At 46.0% G+C, this 16,131-nt stretch overlaps 1 protein-coding gene across 8 annotated transcripts in view; it reads left to right on the top strand.

Moving 5' to 3' along the window:
- The window catches only part of WDFY2 (WD repeat and FYVE domain containing 2), a 179,934-nt gene that overhangs the window by 129,989 nt on the left and 33,814 nt on the right, over nt 1–16,131 (top strand). For 7 of the 8 annotated variants that reach the window (XM_084981697.1, XM_084981698.1, XM_021065301.2 and 4 more), the window contains 2 exons: nt 4,422–4,572; nt 11,987–12,099. In XM_084981697.1, the coding sequence (XP_084837823.1) occupies nt 4,422–4,572; nt 11,987–12,099 (264 nt within the window). Of the gene's footprint in view, nt 1–4,421; nt 5,070–7,883; nt 9,368–11,986; nt 12,100–16,131 lie in introns of those variants that run through there. The other variant, XR_014819399.1, reaches the window with a different exon arrangement.

Here is a 16,131-nt window from a genome sequence, read left to right as displayed (position 1 = left end):
TTGCCCCCACCCCTGCAGCGGACTTGGGGAATGGGGCCAGGGTTGGCTCACCATAGAGCTCATTTCATTTGTGGTTAATTGTTTTAAAAGGCTGAGAGTGTTCATATTATCTAAGGAAAGGAATTAGGGTTTTTGTGTCTTCAACATTGGCCATTTCCTTAGTACAAATCAGGAACCGCATTCAGCAAGGATTTGTTCATCCAGGCCTTTTAGCTCCTTAGAGGTGATTTCATCCAAATCTTATGACCTCATTGATCCTGCATGAGCATCCAGCTTTTCCTCTGGTATGTCCAGAAACAGCAACGCATTCTGATTTTGGAAAATTCTGAGCATTAAGTTCTTTCTAGATGTCAAGCCAATAATGCCTATCCCTATGGATTTATTCTTTATTTCTTTTTCACATATCATTTATCAGGTATTTTTTTGAGTACCTATTGTGTTACAGTAACTGAGGATTATCTTAGTGAACAAGACGTGCCTAGACATTCCCGTTGTGGCTCAGCGGGTTAAGAACCTGGCATAGTGTCCATGAGGATGCAGGTTCAGTCCTTTGCCTTGCTCAGTGGGGCAAGGATCTGATGTTGCTTCAAGATGAGGGTAGGGTGCAGATGAGGCTTGGATTCTGTGTTGCTGTGGCTGTAGCATAGGTTGGCAGCTGTAGCTCCAATTCAGTCCCTAGCCTGGGAACTTAAATATGCTACAGGAACAGCCATAAAAAGAAAAACAAAAACATGCATAGTACTTGTAGGTCAGCACTTCTCATAAAAAAAGATGCAAAAAATCTAAACAAAATTTCAGCAGATCTAATTTAGCAATATATAAAAAGATAAGTCCATCACAACTAGGTGAGGTTTATTCCAGGTTTATACCCCAAAGAAATGAAAGCAGAGACTCAGATACTTGTATACCCATATGCCTAGCAGTTTGGTTCACAGTCGTCCAGAAGTGGAAGCAACCTCACTGTCCACAGATGGGTGAATGGTTAATAAAATGTGGTATGTCGGAGTTCCCACTGTGGTGGGGATCTGACTTCAGCCACTGGGGTTGCTGCAGAGTTACGGGTTTGATCCCTGGCCGAGTGCAGTGGGTTAAAGGGTTGAGTGTTGCTGCAGCTGTGGCTCAGATTTAGTCCGTGGCCCTAGGAACTTCTATGTGCCACAGCTATGGCCATAAAATAAAAAAATAAAAATAAAACTGTCTCCTCCTTTGAAAAAAAAGTGTGGTATATCAATAAATGATTTCTTATTTGTCTGTAAAAAGAGAATGAAGTACTGACAATACCTGATACAGTGTTGATGAACCTAGAAAACATGAAAGTGAAAGAAACTAGACCCAAAAGACCATACATTGTATGACTACATGTATATAAAATATCAAGAAGGGAAGAATCCATAGAGATGGAAAGTAAATTCGTGGTTACCCAGGGAAGGGGGAGGGCGAGTTGGGGTGTGGGTTTCTCTTTGGGTGATGGAAATGTTCTGGAAATAGGACATTTTCCATGCTGACCATGCAACGTTGTGTATATACTAAAAATCGCTGAATTGTATACTCTAAAACCGTTTAAATGGTGAATGTTACATTATGTGAATTTTATTTCAATTAACATCTTTTAAAAAATCCATCAGTAATACCAAAGACATTACAAGAAAGGAAAACTACAGCCCAATATATAACTTGCATATGAAAGTCTTCAAAGAAATACTAGCGAATCCAACAATGTATAAAAAGAATTATACACCATGACCAAGTGGGCTTTATTCCAGATGTGCAAATTTGGTTCAACATGTGAATATCAGTAAAATCCATCACATTAAAGGCTTAAAGAAGAAAAATCATATGAGCATATTCATTGATGCAGAAAAAGCATCTGATAAAGTCTGATACCCATTCATGATCGAAATTCTCAGCACATTACAAGGGAAGGGAACTTCCTCAACTTGATAGAGAAACATGTGTAAAAATCCTGCAGCTAACGTCAGACAGTAGATGCTTGAAAAGTGCAGGGGTAAGGGCACCACCCGTCCCCAGAGGGGACAATCCATGTATAATTTACAGCAGGCTCCGGATCTTTGGGTTCTCTGCATTGTCCGATTCAACCAACCACGGTTGACATGGTACTGCAGTGTTCATTATTGAAAAACATCTGCGTATAAGCGGTCCCACACCGTGCAGCCATGTGTGGTGTGAGGGTTAACTGTGCTTCATTGTGAGAAACTAGAGGCTTTGTCCCTCAGATCACGACCATGACTCCTCTTAGGAAGTATAGCTGGGCTTCAAGCCCAGGTTCCTGAGGCTCAGCGCTATGTATGCATCTTCAGAGGGTTTTTTTCTGAATAAAAGAATTCTGTTACCTTAGAAAGAGTATGTGCTTTGAGTTTTATTTTTTGTTGTTTTTCTCAGTAGTCATAGGCAGCCTGACAGAAAGACAACCAACTTTGGCACAGAGACTAGGGTTGTCATTCTAGCCTCTTGTCACTCATTAGCTTTGAGCAAATCACAAAACATTTTTGAGCCTCTGTCACGTGATGGCAGCTCCAAGGGCTGGAACCCCCTCTCTTCTGGGCTCCTGTCATCCCCTTGGACTTAGAAAGTAACAGAAAGAAGATCAAAGACCCCTTCATGAGAAAAGGGAGCACAGCTCTGGGGCCACTTTCTGCCTGAAATAGACTTGAGCACACTTGAAAGTGAACATTCGAGAATTCGTTTTTATTCCCTCATTGGTGGAGCTTAAATTGGGCATTTGATGGCATTAACATGACAAGATCTTCAGGAATTTCTCCAGGAAGTCCTACTTAAAGACAAGGTTTTGATCTTGATGGTGGCTGATTCTGGGAGTCCTTTTATTACTGCTTTTGCACCCACTTCTAAATCCCTTTAGCTGCTCCAAGCTTCCAATACCCGCTTGTAAAACATCAGGCATTTGATGAAATGACTGTCCTGGAAGTGTTCATTATGATTCTGGCTGCATTGTTTGGTAGCCACTCTCAAAGGCCACCTTGCCAAGGCTGAACTGTGTCTGTAAAATGAGGAAGCCACCCAGCTTTGCAGAGTCGTTATAGTGACTGTGCGAGAGAATATGTGTAAGTACTTGGCACTTGTTAGACACTGAGAAATTGGCAGTGATCCCGTTACTGCCCCTAGGGCTGCAGTGGTCCATCCATGCTGTCTAATCCTATTTTCATGTTCAGAATGGGAAACTGATGTCCTCTCTGTCACCTCATCACACTCAAGACGGGTCTTCTCTCACCCACCAGGCTGCCAGCTCCTGGGCACAGAGCCCAGTGTGGTCTGAGCACAGGATGTCAACCCTGCTTCTTCCACTCAGCTCTGTTCACTGGTCGTGGATCCCTGTAGCTCTCCCTCTGAAATGTGGAATAAGAAGAAAGCAAATATTTTATTGATTTTTGCCTTTTGTGTGTGTGTGTCTTTTTTTAGGGCCACACCCATGGCATATGGATGTTCCCAGGCTAGGGGTCTAATCGGAGCTGTAGCCGCCAGCCTACACCACAGCCACAGCAACGCAGGATCTGAGCCACATTTGCGACCTACACCACAGCTCAGGGCAATGCCGGATCCTGAACCCACTGAGCGAGGCCAGGGATCAAACCCGCATCCTCATGGATCCTAGTCGGGTTCCTTAACCGCTGAGCCATGAAGGGAACTCCCAATATTTTATTGATTTTATCTGACAATTGAGAAGCTGTGAGACCTTGGCTGAACTAGTCCGCATCCTCGTGCCTCTGTTTGCACACATGTGAGACAGAGAGATGGGCCAGATGATGTGATTAGTTTCTTCTGACTCCGAGACTGTGACGCAGGGCTTCTGCGATGGTGCTGCCCTGGTGTGTGAGCACCCCTGGGAAACCGGCTCTCGTTATCACATTCTGTACGCTTTGATGGAAGGGGGATTTCATTCTTTTGTGTGGCACTTGGGAATGATTCTGTCCTCCTTTCCAAGCCTTTGATTTCTCACAGGAAGTTCATCTAGAAGTTTGTTGCGGGTTTATAAGCCAGCTTTCATCAAAAGGAGAATGAGTAATGCTTTGCTGGGTTTGTTTGTTTGTTTTTGTTTTTTTAAAGCGTGAATAAACTGACCCCAGTGACTACTGGAGGAACATTGTTCCCCGTGTGTTTTGTGGTCACACAGATCCTGCGTGCTCTAGCCCAGCAGCTCTGACCTGTCTGAGAGAGGTGGCCCAGGCCCCTTGGTATTGGGAACATTTCTGGAGAAGAACTGGGACCAGGCCCTCTGCAGGGGCATCCTCCACAGTGATGAGAGCCACTGCTGTCGCCCGTGTTTGTGCTGCTTGTCTCCCGCTCCCTCCGGGGCCGGAGGAGAGGACGATGCATCTCTCTGGACCGTGCTTTACTGGCCCCGAGAGGCTGCTTGACGGGTTGTTCTCTTGTCTCTTGCTTTGCAGCACATCAGAGCCGAGTGACGATGATCCTGTTTGTCCTGGAGCTGGAGTGGGTGCTGAGCACGGGACAGGACAAGCAGTTCGCCTGGCACTGCTCCGAGAGTGGACAGCGCCTGGGAGGCTATCGCACCAGTGCTGTGGCCTCGGGCCTGCAGTATCCTTTGCTGGACAAAATCCCCTGGTGGGAACTTAGCTGTCGACTTCTTTCTTTCATGAACATGTTGGGTATGTGCCCCTGCAAAGTTTCTGCAAAGTTTTATTTGCTGAGTCGCTCTGTGGATTCAGATGCTTATAGATTGTCCTGACACACAACTCAGCAAGGTCCTCATGTAGCTGGAGGAAAGTGAGGTAATTTCACCTGAAATAACAGTCCCTGCCAAGCAAGTTGTGAGTCTGCTGTGACAGACTGTCTGACATCCAGACAGGACGCGGCCCAGATGTGTGAGTCTCCGCTGTCAGAAAGAATTATGGAACATGGAGATAAAACCATCACCGACACACAGTCTTTTGCTTTCGTACAGAAGTCATTTACACAGAGGTGTTAAGGTTGTGAACACTCCCACTGGCGCCCCATAGAAGAGCCACAGCATCCTGTTCATTGAGACAATTTTTTTTTTTAAGGGCCGCACCCTGACATGTGGAGGTTCCCCGGCTAGGGGGCCAATAGGAGCTGTAGTCGCTGGCCTATGCCACAGCCACAGCAACGCCAGGTCCGAGCCGCGTCTGTGACCTACACCAGAGCTTATGGCAGTGCAGGATCCTTAACCCACTGAGTGAGGCCAGGGATCAAACCTGCATCCTCATGAATACTAGTCGGGTTCACTACTGCTGAGCCGCAACGGGAACTTATAAGGAGATTTATTGAGAGCCTGCCGTGCCAGGACCAGAGCAGGTTACAGCTAACCTTCCATGGTATCTGCACTCTAAGGCTACATTCAGTCTTTGTTGCAGGTACCGGCCTTTTCCAGGCTGAATAGGATAACGTCATCTCTTCTCTTCCAAATCTCGGGACCCATGTGCTGGTGTGAATACCTGCTAGTGCTGGGCAGCCCTCACATCCAGCCCCCAGGGCTCCAGTGAGCACACGCCTGACAGGTGCAAAGTCTGAATTGGTGATGCTAACCCCCTACCATTGTCAGGAGTAAAGAGCCCTGAGTTTCTTCATTTAAAAAAAGCGTAGAGTCTCTCCATCTTCTGACAAATGAGGAAATAGTTGGAAACAGATCACTTGTCTGCAAAAGCAAGATGAAACAGTAAGACTTGCTTTCAGATTTTTTATCTCATATTTATAAAATGCCTCTTCAAGGACTTGCAACCGTCTGACAAAAGTACCTTGCTGTTTCCTTGTAGATGTGTGGCCGGAGCTGTATTTGTCTATGTGTGGCTAATGTCATTTTTATTTTCCTATGGAAAGGGCAAGATGAAGAACCTGAGAATGGCCATTGTGGAAGGTGGTCCAAGTGGCCAGTTCCCAGGAAGACCTGAAACAAAGGCGATAAGGGATGGATGCAGAATCAACGTAGCTTTGAGTGGTGAATAAAAGAAACTCCAAAATTTACTTTCTAAAAGCCAGTTCAGACAAGTGTAATGCTCAAATGGAAAAACATGAAACTCTCCCTCCAATAGATGAAAGATTTCTTGCAGTGTTAGCACTGGCTCTCCTGTAGAGATCATCCGTCCAACTTCTCTTTTACAGATGAGCCATCTGAAGCCCAGAGAGGGTCCTGAGCCTTGTCTGCAGCCACTCAGCTGGCATACATGCCAGGAAAATCGCCACCAGAACCCAGGTCTTCTGCCTGGGACTGCTGTTTTTTTCCCCATTGTGTGGCATTACCTTTTGCGAACAGAGCTAATGGCATCAGAATCATTTGTTCTTAACATGTTGGCCTCTGTAGCACTTGCCAAGCCCAGCGATGTATCTTTCGTGTCACCTAACCAAGCCTAAGAGTATGGACAAAATACAGATCTTGCCTTTAAGAAGCTTACTTTTTAAAACTGAAAATGAAAAAATAAGACAAAAAACCAGGCCCACCAATACACAGAATTAACCTTGTTCTGACTCTTCTAGTCTTTGACCCTCTCTTCCAGCGTCTCCAAAAGTCATCTTCATTTTTCAACTCTTTTCTCTGGCTCCACCATGCAGTCTACCAGGTAGAAAAAAACCATGCGGTTGGGTATCGGAAGCTGTAGTGAAGGCCTCGGGCTTCTTTCCCCTGTCTAAGTGACCGTCCCGCCCAGCCTTGCTGTTGAGGTGGAAGGGAGCTGTAATACCCCGACTATGAGACCCTTTCAGAAGACTCCCTCTGCCTGCCTAGCTCCAGCCCTTGCTCCTGGGAGCGGGCAGAGTGCCAGCCCTTGATCCTAGGAGCAGGCACAGGCCTGCTGTCTTTCCAGAGCTGCCCACCGATGCCTGATGGTGCTGCTTGTGCCAGAGGGCCTTAGCCAGGAACCACGCGACTTTCCCAGGGCTGCAGGGTTTTGGGTGGGGGAGCTGCCTGCTTCAGATTGTTAACAGGCAGCCCAAATAGTGTTGAGATTCATATTAAAATCCAGTGTTTAAACACGTTTTTTTCCCATGGAAACCCCCTTCCACCACTCTCTGTACTTACCAGCTTTGGGTTTTTTGATTTCTTTGGGTTGGTTTGTTTTTTGTATTGTTTTGTTTTCTAGTGATAAAGAAAGGAAGAAAGTCTGTTGAAATAACAAAATGTTCCGAAAAGTATCATGAGCCCAGTTTCTCTTCTTAGTGGACACTGGTGGCGTAGATAAGAGACTTCTGCTGATAAACTAATTCTCTCCCATTTCCACCTCAAACAGTCATTCAAACAAGCCAACAAGTGATAGAATAAGTTAGACTGAATTCAGCCTTTTTTTCTCTCCTTTCAGCCTTTATTCTCTTAGTGGAGAAGTAAATATGCAATAAAAATAACCAAAAACTCAAGTAGCAATATCAAGGATGCCAGAGAGACTGACCAGTTCACAAATTATGTTTCTGAATCACCTCAAAGTCTTTGTTGCTTTGGCTGAATTATCTGAAGTTTCAAACATTAAATGAACCATAGTATTAAAACAACAATGATGAAGAGGAAGCGAAGGAGAGGAAAAAGAAGATCGTATATAGTGCTTGCAGTCTCTGGGAGTTCGCAGAGTGGTTCTGCGTGTTACTTTGTTCAATAAGGCAGTTCTCAGTTTTCACAGGTAGAAGCCAAGGCCTAGAGAGCCTCAAAAAGAGAGACTTTCTCAAGGTCACATGACCGTCATCCAGCAGAGGGAGGATTGGAACTTGGGTATTAAGGAGTTCCTGTTGTGGCTCAGCAGTTAACAAATCCGACTAGCATCCATGAGGACGCAGGTTCGATCCCTGGCCTCACTCAGTGGGTTAAGGATCTGGCGTTGCCGAGAGCTGAGGTGTGGGTCACAGACATGGCTTGGATCCTGTGTTGCTGTGGCTGTGGTGTAGGCCAGCGGCTACAGCTCCGATTTGACCCATAGCCCGGGAACCTCCATATGCCTAGGGTGCAGTCCTAAAAAGACAAAACAAACAAACTAACTAAAAGAACTTGGGTGTTAAAATCTTTCAGCCGGCCTTCTGCACAACCAGACACGGAGGTTATTTCCCAAAGGTCCTACGCCAGGTTGATGTAGGAAATAGAACTGCCTTCTTCCCCCACGTCAGTTGCTAGCCTTTAAATTATGAATCCTTTATCTAGCCTGTCAGGTGACCAGGTTTTGGTCCCATTTTTCATGCCCACAAAAATACTTCAGGTACTCTTCATTTTAAGATTTTCCTCCTGTTGGAGGTATTTCCAGGCTGGCACCCTATACAGTGGAGTGTCTTTCTACCAGGTAGTCTTTGATCTATTCCTGTTTAGGGAAGGACTACTGAAAAGCTATTAAAATTATCTCGATTTTCACATTTCCTCATATCATACTTAATGCCAATCACTCTGGCTTTGAGGTTGCACTGTAATTTTATTTCAGCTTGCATTGCTTTTACTTTTTTTTTTTTTTTTTTGGAGAACACTATTATTTATCTGCAATTGCAAAGGCTGTTGGGCATGAGTTGTCACCCTTCCAGTGATGCCAAGATTGATGAGTGGTTCTGGTGGCGACAGCCAGGTCTCTGCAGTGCAGTCCTCCCCACCAGCCTTTCTTGTAGGGGTTTCATGCACTGCTGATCTGGAACCAGTCCTTTACTAGGTTACAAAATGGTGACTTTATAATCCTCTCATTTTTTTCACATCTATTAGTTGGAATTCTTCTGTAAAGTAGAACTTTCTCTCATTAAGTGGGGCTCTTTGGTTACCTGAGATACAATTAGCACAGGCAAGGCAAGATACATTCTTAATTATTTCTCTTTAATTGCTCATTTTTAGAGCAGAGATTTAGTGCCCTGGTTACCTCCAACAGGGATCTTTTTTCTTTTTTTTTTTCTTTTTGAGCATTGTAATAAAATCTTAGGGTTCGGCTTTTTAATAATATATTCAGTACATGTCAATAAATCACACACCCCCCCTTTTGATGCTCATGTTGTCCCATCTTTGGCCAGGAAGAGCCACATCCTACTGGCCCCTGCGTCTTTTTGGTACAAGCCCACTAGCCTTTGATAAAGTTTTTGCTTTTGGTACAGCGTGTCTTAAGGTCATCTGTTAATTTCCTGTCTCAGTCCTATTTATTTATGGCCATGCTCTTGGAGTATGGGAGTTCCTGGGCCAGGGGTCGAATCCAAGCCTCGGCTCTGACCTACCCTGCAGCTGTAGCAACGCTAGATCCTTAACCCACTGTGCCGGGCAGGGGGATCAATCCCGAGCCACTGCAGAGACAACTCCAGACTTTAACCCGCTGTGCCACAGGGAGAATGCCTATCAGCCGTTTCTTTTAGTCAAGGATAGTATTCAGAAATAGCTATCACATACATCTATGTGTATTTTTAAAAAAAAGAAAATAAATCATCAGTTCATATAACATTTCTGATTCAATTTTAACATTATAAGGGGAGTTCTTTTGTGGCACAGCCGGTTAAGGATCTGGTATGGTGGCTACTGTGGCTGATTCGATACCTGGCCCAAGAACTTCCATATGCCAAAGGTGCAGCCAGAAAATAAAATGTTAACATACTTCTTTACTTCTTTTTTATTCTTGATTATTTTATCTTGGGCTGAAAACCTTGGTTACTTAATATCAACATAATTCCTTATTTGCTTTACCCTATGGCATATTTAAGTTGTTTCAAAATAATAATAGCAATATTATAAAAACAAGACTACTGAATGAGATTTTATTTATTATTTATCTAGCTAGCTAGCTATCTGACTGCACCCATGGCATGCAGAAGTTCCCAGACCAGGGACTGAACCTGATGATGCCAAGTCCTTAACCACTGGACCACCAGGGAACTCCCTGTATGAGATTTTAGATTTCTTTGCAGTTGTCTTTGTCCTGAGACTATATTCTATAAGAAGGTACAGTCAAAATACTATGTTTTAAAGTCACTTGAGGAGTTCCCTTTGTGGCTCAGTGGTTAACGAACCCGACTAGGATCCATGAGGTTGTGGGTTTCATCCCTGGCCTCACTCAGTGGGTTAAGGATCTGGCATTGTCGTGAGCTGGGGTGTAGGTCACAGACGCTGCTCAGATCCCACGTTGCTGTGGCTGTGGTGTAGACTGGCAGCTGTAGCTCCGATGTGACCCCTAGCCTGGAACCTCCGTATGCCGCAGGTGTGGCCTTAAAAGGCAGAAAAATAAAAAATAAAGTCACTTGAAATAATTCTGTTAAACTCTGTGGTTATATCACCAATTTGATAGATTTATTCACTTGACATTGTTGTCAATTTGAGGAATTTTTTAAAATTTATGAATATTTTTCACATGTAAAATAACTACAGGACTCTGCAATGGAAATGACAAGGGAGAAGTCTCACCACAAGTCCTGTCCCCTCGCTTGCTTCTTCCTCCTCCCTGGGCAGCCTTTTTTCGATAGACCTTGATTTATCCTTCCGATGCTTCTTTGGGTAAATAGAAGCACACACACACTTTTATTTCCCTGTCTTTCTTAGACATAGGTAGGGTAGTATATAAACGCTCATATACCTTGGCTTTTTTTCCCTTCTTGATATTCTGGAAATTACTCTATGTGAAATTTCCCAGCTGCGTAGCATTCTATTGCATGGATGTAAGATAGGTAATAAGTCCTCTGTTGGACTTTGGGGTTGTTTTCAAACTCTACCTGTTAAGATCATGTGGAGTGGATAGCCTGGGGCACGCGTCACTTGCGGTTTTTGCCATTGTGTCTCAGGGGTAGATCTCTACAAGCAGAATTGCTAGGCGTTACCAACCAGGGAAGCTCACCAGAGACTTGAGTTTTACTGGAGACCAGTCACATAGGCAGCTGCCTCCTGGCATGTACCAGAATTCCAGACTCCCAGAAGGAAAGCAGGTGTTTGGCATAAACCATATTGTTTGTGCAGTTAAGGCACAGTGAGCCACTTTTGTCTGTTCATGGTGGGAACCCTCCTGCAATCCAAATTCCCAGATGCTATGCCAGTCTTTTAACAGCAGCCTTTCAAAGGATAGCAGTTAGGCCTGCTAGGGGTTTTTTGTTTGTTTGTTTGGGGGTTTTTTGTTTTTGTTTTTTGCAAAGCACCATTTTCATTTCTTGGACTATGCATTCATGTGTCTTGCCCATTTTAAAAATTAAGTTTGTAGTCTTCTTCTTGACGGCTCTTGTTATATTAGAGATTTGGGCCTTTTGTGTCATCAGTTGCAGCATTTTTTCCAATTTGTCTTTTGCTTTGCCTATGATGTTTGTCTCTTTTTGTGTGTTTGAGTCATAGCTTTTCCCACTCCAAGGCTGTAAAGGAACTGTCCCAGCTAGAACTTACCTTTTTCATTCTTTACACTTAGACCCCTAATTCACTTGGAATTCACCCTGGTATATAAACTGAAATACAGATCCTGTTTTGTTTTTCTAAATGATTATTCAGCTTGTGCCACCTTTTTTTGTTCACCCACCATTTCCTTATTCATTCGAAAAGGCCCCTTTATCAGACATGTACCACATTTCTACATGCACTGGGTTCTGTTCCTAGACTTTCTGTTTTGTTCCATTGGTCTCTCTTTCTATTTATGTACCACACTTTCATTGAAAGAGACTTTATAACATTTTAATAGCTTCTAGTGCTGACTAACCTCGCTCATCACAATACCCCATGACTCTTATTTTCAGAATATTCCTGGCTCTTCTTGCTTATTTATTTTTCTATATGAACTTTGGAATTAGCACATCTAGTTCTAGGGGGAAAATGTTGGTATCTTTATAGGGATTATATTAAATGTGTAAATCCACATTGTGAGATTGGACATCTTTATCTTGCTGCATCTTACTGCCCAGTAACACAAGATGTCTTTCATTTTGTGACGTCCACTTTTGTGTCTGTCAGAATTCTATCCACGTTCTCCTGGGGTGAGATTTGCCCATTTCTTGTTACGTGTATGCTTCTTTTTTGGGGTGGGGGGTGGTAAGGATTTAAGTGACTTTTGAGAAACAATCCTTAATGCTTACATGATAGATTTGATGTTGAAACCCGGCATGTGTTTATTGGTGACCACTCAGGCCAAGTAACCATCCTCAAACTGGAGCAAGAAAACTGCACCCTGGTCACAACATTCCGAGGACATACAGGTGGGACTGAAAGCTGACCCTCCATGCGCTGCTCTCACAGCGAGATGTCGCCTGCTGCGGGTTCTGATGGTCACATGATGTGCTGTGACAGTGACGGGGTACAGTCTGGGCTGCGGCCAAGAGGTACGGGATCCGCGTAACTCATTTCAGAATGGTCCGGTGAGCTAGCATGTCAGAAATGGTCTCCATCAGTCCAAACAGAAGAGCAAACCGTCTGTTTGGAACAGGTTGGTGATTGGGTTCTTTGTCACTTTACGTTGGAGAAAGCCAGTGTTTGCATACATGCGTGAGGCCTCGTCTGAGGCCGGTGGCTCCTTCACAAACCCTGGGAGGCCAAAAGGACAGCCGCCCCAGTCTGTCCTTGCCGTCCCTGATGGGAAGAGGTGGTGCGCAAGACAGATTCCCACTTCCGAGACAAATGAAATGAAGAATAAACTCATTGTGGGTAGCCAGGCTGCGGAAAAAGTACAAGTTCCTCTAACTTTCCTTCCTGTGCCGCTCTTTTCATAAAGAGCCCCCTTTATGTTACTCGTCTGCCCACGGTCATTTAAGCAAGGTGACGGAATATATCTATGCTTAGCCTTTGAAAGACTTGAATAGATGACAGTGATTCGTTTTTTACTAGGATCCTTTTTGAGGGGCTGCGTCTGCAGCATATGGAAGATGGAAGTTTCTGGACAAGGAATTGAACCCTCGCCACAGCAGCGGCTTGAGCCACTGCAGTGACAACACTGAATCCTTATCACTGTGCCACGAGGGAACACCTTTACTAGTTACCAGTCCACGACGTAGTATATAGAGACCAAGGTCAATACTGACATTAGATGTCATGTAAGAACAGAAGTAGGCGAATGCGGATATAAAATGGGGTGGTGCCTAGATCAGAAGGGACTTCCTGAAGGGAAAAAGAGAAGATCGAATCCCGGGGGAAAGATTCGCGAAGATCGTCTTGATTATCTGTGCCTTTGGGAGGAGAACACATTGAAAACTCCCCTGTGGACGGAAGCCAGGTCTTCCCGGATTGGATTCTCTTTTTAGCCACCTGCACGATGGCCAAGCCTGGCCTGGGGGGGACCTGAAACTGTCCCACGGCACGACTATTTCACCGCTGACTTCAGCCTCCTGTGGTTCGTTGGCTTCCCTAGACTTTTCCGGCCGCTCCCCCATCCTTGTTGAGGCGTCGGTCCTTGATCCCCCCCTTCCCCAGCCTCTCTGCCCCGTCTTCCTTCCCCTCCCCATCACTTCAGCCTCGAGTTTCCCAGCATTATCAGTTGAGGCCCCTTGTTGCTCCTGCTTGTGAATTTATCTGTAATTCAGAGTGTCCACCTCTGTCCTTGTGGACTCGGCTGCGGGGTCCGCCCGAGGTCACACCGTGAGCCTCCCTCCGCCGGTCCCTACCGTCGCACATGCGCAGACCCTCACAGACGCCTCTCAGGTCCTCCGTTCGCGCTGCGCACCTGCTCGCCTTCCCCCAACAGCTCTTTCGGACCTTCAGCGCCCTCCCCAGGCCCCTTCCGCCCCTGTGCCCCAGCCTCCTCCTGCATAGAAAAACGGAGGTTACCAGATAGAAGCTTTTTAAACATTTTTATTTTCTGGCCACCCCATGTTCCCTCCACCGCAAGCAACCGTGGTGCTGTGGTTGCCCTGTTTGGCTTCTGGAACGCATTCTCTTCCGGTTTTAAGGCTGACTGCTTTCTCCTCTCCTTTGGGGTCCTCTTCCCTGGCTGGGATGCTCTCCTCTCTTCACCTCCAGTGCTCTCCGTGGCTGACCTCGGCCACACTCCCCGTCACGGAAAGAAAAGACACAGTCATCGTCCTCAAATTGCTCACAGCCCAGGGAGCGAGGCAGAAGCTCAACAGTTGTTCTAGCGCCTGGTGGCAAGGCCAGGGAGCGGCCCCCAGCACGTCCACGAACATGGGGAGGGCGCCGCGCTTGGGCGGGAAGGGAGTTGGACAGGGAAGGCCTCCCCAGGGAGATGTGGCTTTGACCTAAAAGCTTTGGGAAGGAGGGAGGGAGGAGGGAGGAGAGCAGCACAGGCCAAGCAGCAGCGTGGCGTGGTCCCAGGCCTGGGGATTGGCGAAAGCCTGGCTGTCTGGGCAGCGCTAGTCACTCTTTGGCCGGAACACTTGAGTATGAGGTGGGGCAGCCACACAGGAAGTGAGAGTCAGTTCAGATCGCTCAGCGTTGTCCTGACGTTGGTGTGAAACCCTGAAAGAGTTAAGCAACGAGGTTAACCTGATGGGGGTTTGGAGATTGCCCTTCAGGTCAAAGGCAGTGGAGAGCTGATTGGGAAACTAGCAGGAAAGCGGCCCTCTTAGCGTAGCCATGGTGATGGGAGCGCAGGGAGGAGTTGGACCCGTGGGAAAATTTTAGGTGGTCGCCCCGAGGGCCTGGTGATGGGCTAGAGAGGTCCCAGATTTGGTTTAGGCAGAGCTGGCTTTCAGCCTGACCTTCTCCTGGCTCTCTAGAAGTCAGGCGTTGACTAGAGCCCTGATGGGATGCCCTGAGTTCTGGATCGCTGCCTCGGTCCGGGTCAGCAAAGCCGTCAGGAGCTGAGGTGAGCCAGGGGTGGCCCGAGGGTGTCATGTTTCCAGGTTCGTTCCTATATAAAATATTACCTTGACATTGTCGCTTATCTTTCTGACTGTAAAGCATTTTCCCATGATTTCATGTTGAAATATCTTTGAGGAAGACAGGATGTGGCCCAGGAAGGCTGTTATCTAATAATGACGGCAAATAAGTGTAGCAGGTCACATATTTAACTTGTCGTTATTCCCGGACAGTCGTATCTACCTGCCCTTCACCCGTCTGGCTACAGCGCAGCTCGCTGGTTTGAAGGTAGCGCGAGGGCGTCGATGAGATTCCACCATGATTCAAACACTGTTGAGCTCTGCCTTTGGAGGAGGTCCCGGACTCAGCCAGACACAGTTCTAGGCGAAGGGGCTGTGAGTGGAGAAATAGCTTCATCTCCTCACTTCCTCAATCCCCAGCCAGATGAACCCAGATCCATTAAAGAGTGATCTTGGGGGTGTCATCAGTCCAGATCCAAACTCAGAAACAGACGTGTCTTCGGTGTGTGTCCGGAGTCATAGCTCTTCACCCGTCACTCTGCTCCAGTGCAGATGGTCAGGTGCAGTGTGAGTGCGGGATGAACCTGACCTACAAGCCATACCCAGAGGTCAAAATACGGAGTGTGCTAATCCACGGGGATTTAGGAAACTAAGTTTGTGTTATTATGCTCCCTCTGCTGGTTTTATTCCAGAGCTAAATGCCAAGGATTATCGTTCTTTGATATTTCTGCCGAAATCAGAATATATTTCTACCCAAAAGTCATAAGTGATTTGAACAAAGGGGGAAAAAAATCAGATTTTGGCCTTAGAAATTAATAGTACCAATAAAATCTGTTTTTCTTCTCAGAATTTTTTTGGTTAGTATGAACATACTGGAAATAGAGGGCTTGAATGTGAACCTTTCAAAGCTTAAGTACAGATTTGTTCATTGACTGTTATAAGAATTACTGAAAGTAACAGTGTAGTTATAAAAAAATAACTAAAACAAGGACAGGCACAGTTCGGCGCAAATGTGCAAGTTTCCATCATTAAATTGACAGCTTAATTTTGGATTACAGTGGAGGCTTTCACATTCAGTAGACTCGGATTTCCACCAAAAGTCTGTCGAGGGGAGTTCTCCTGTGGCACAGCAGGTTAAAGATCCGGCACTGTCACTGCAGCAGCTTGCACTGCTGCTCTTGCATGGGTTCAATCCCTGGCCCAGGAACTTCTGTGTGGCACAGGCGAAGCCAAAAAAAAGAGTCTGTCAAGACACTGGCTCTCGGAGCTCCCGATGTGGCACAACAGCGGGATTGGCAGTGTCTTGGGGGCTCTGGGGAGAGGGCTCAGACCCCCTGCCTGGCACAGTGGGTTAAGGATCTGACGTTGCTGCAGCTGTGGCTCAGGTCAAGATTGCAGCTCAGATCTGATCCCGGGCCCGGGAACTTTTTGTAGCCAAAAATGGAAAGAAAAAAAAAAGAC

Source organism: Sus scrofa, chromosome 11 (genome assembly GCF_054392235.1).
Source record: "Sus scrofa isolate SSC_HxYL_T2T_F1_AM1 chromosome 11, Sscrofa_HxYL_maternal_Yorkshire_Landrace_v2.0, whole genome shotgun sequence".
NCBI classification, from domain to species: Eukaryota; Metazoa; Chordata; class Mammalia; order Artiodactyla; family Suidae; genus Sus; species Sus scrofa.
Note: the sequence above shows the minus strand (reverse complement) of the source record. Positions and strands in the feature narration are given on the sequence as shown.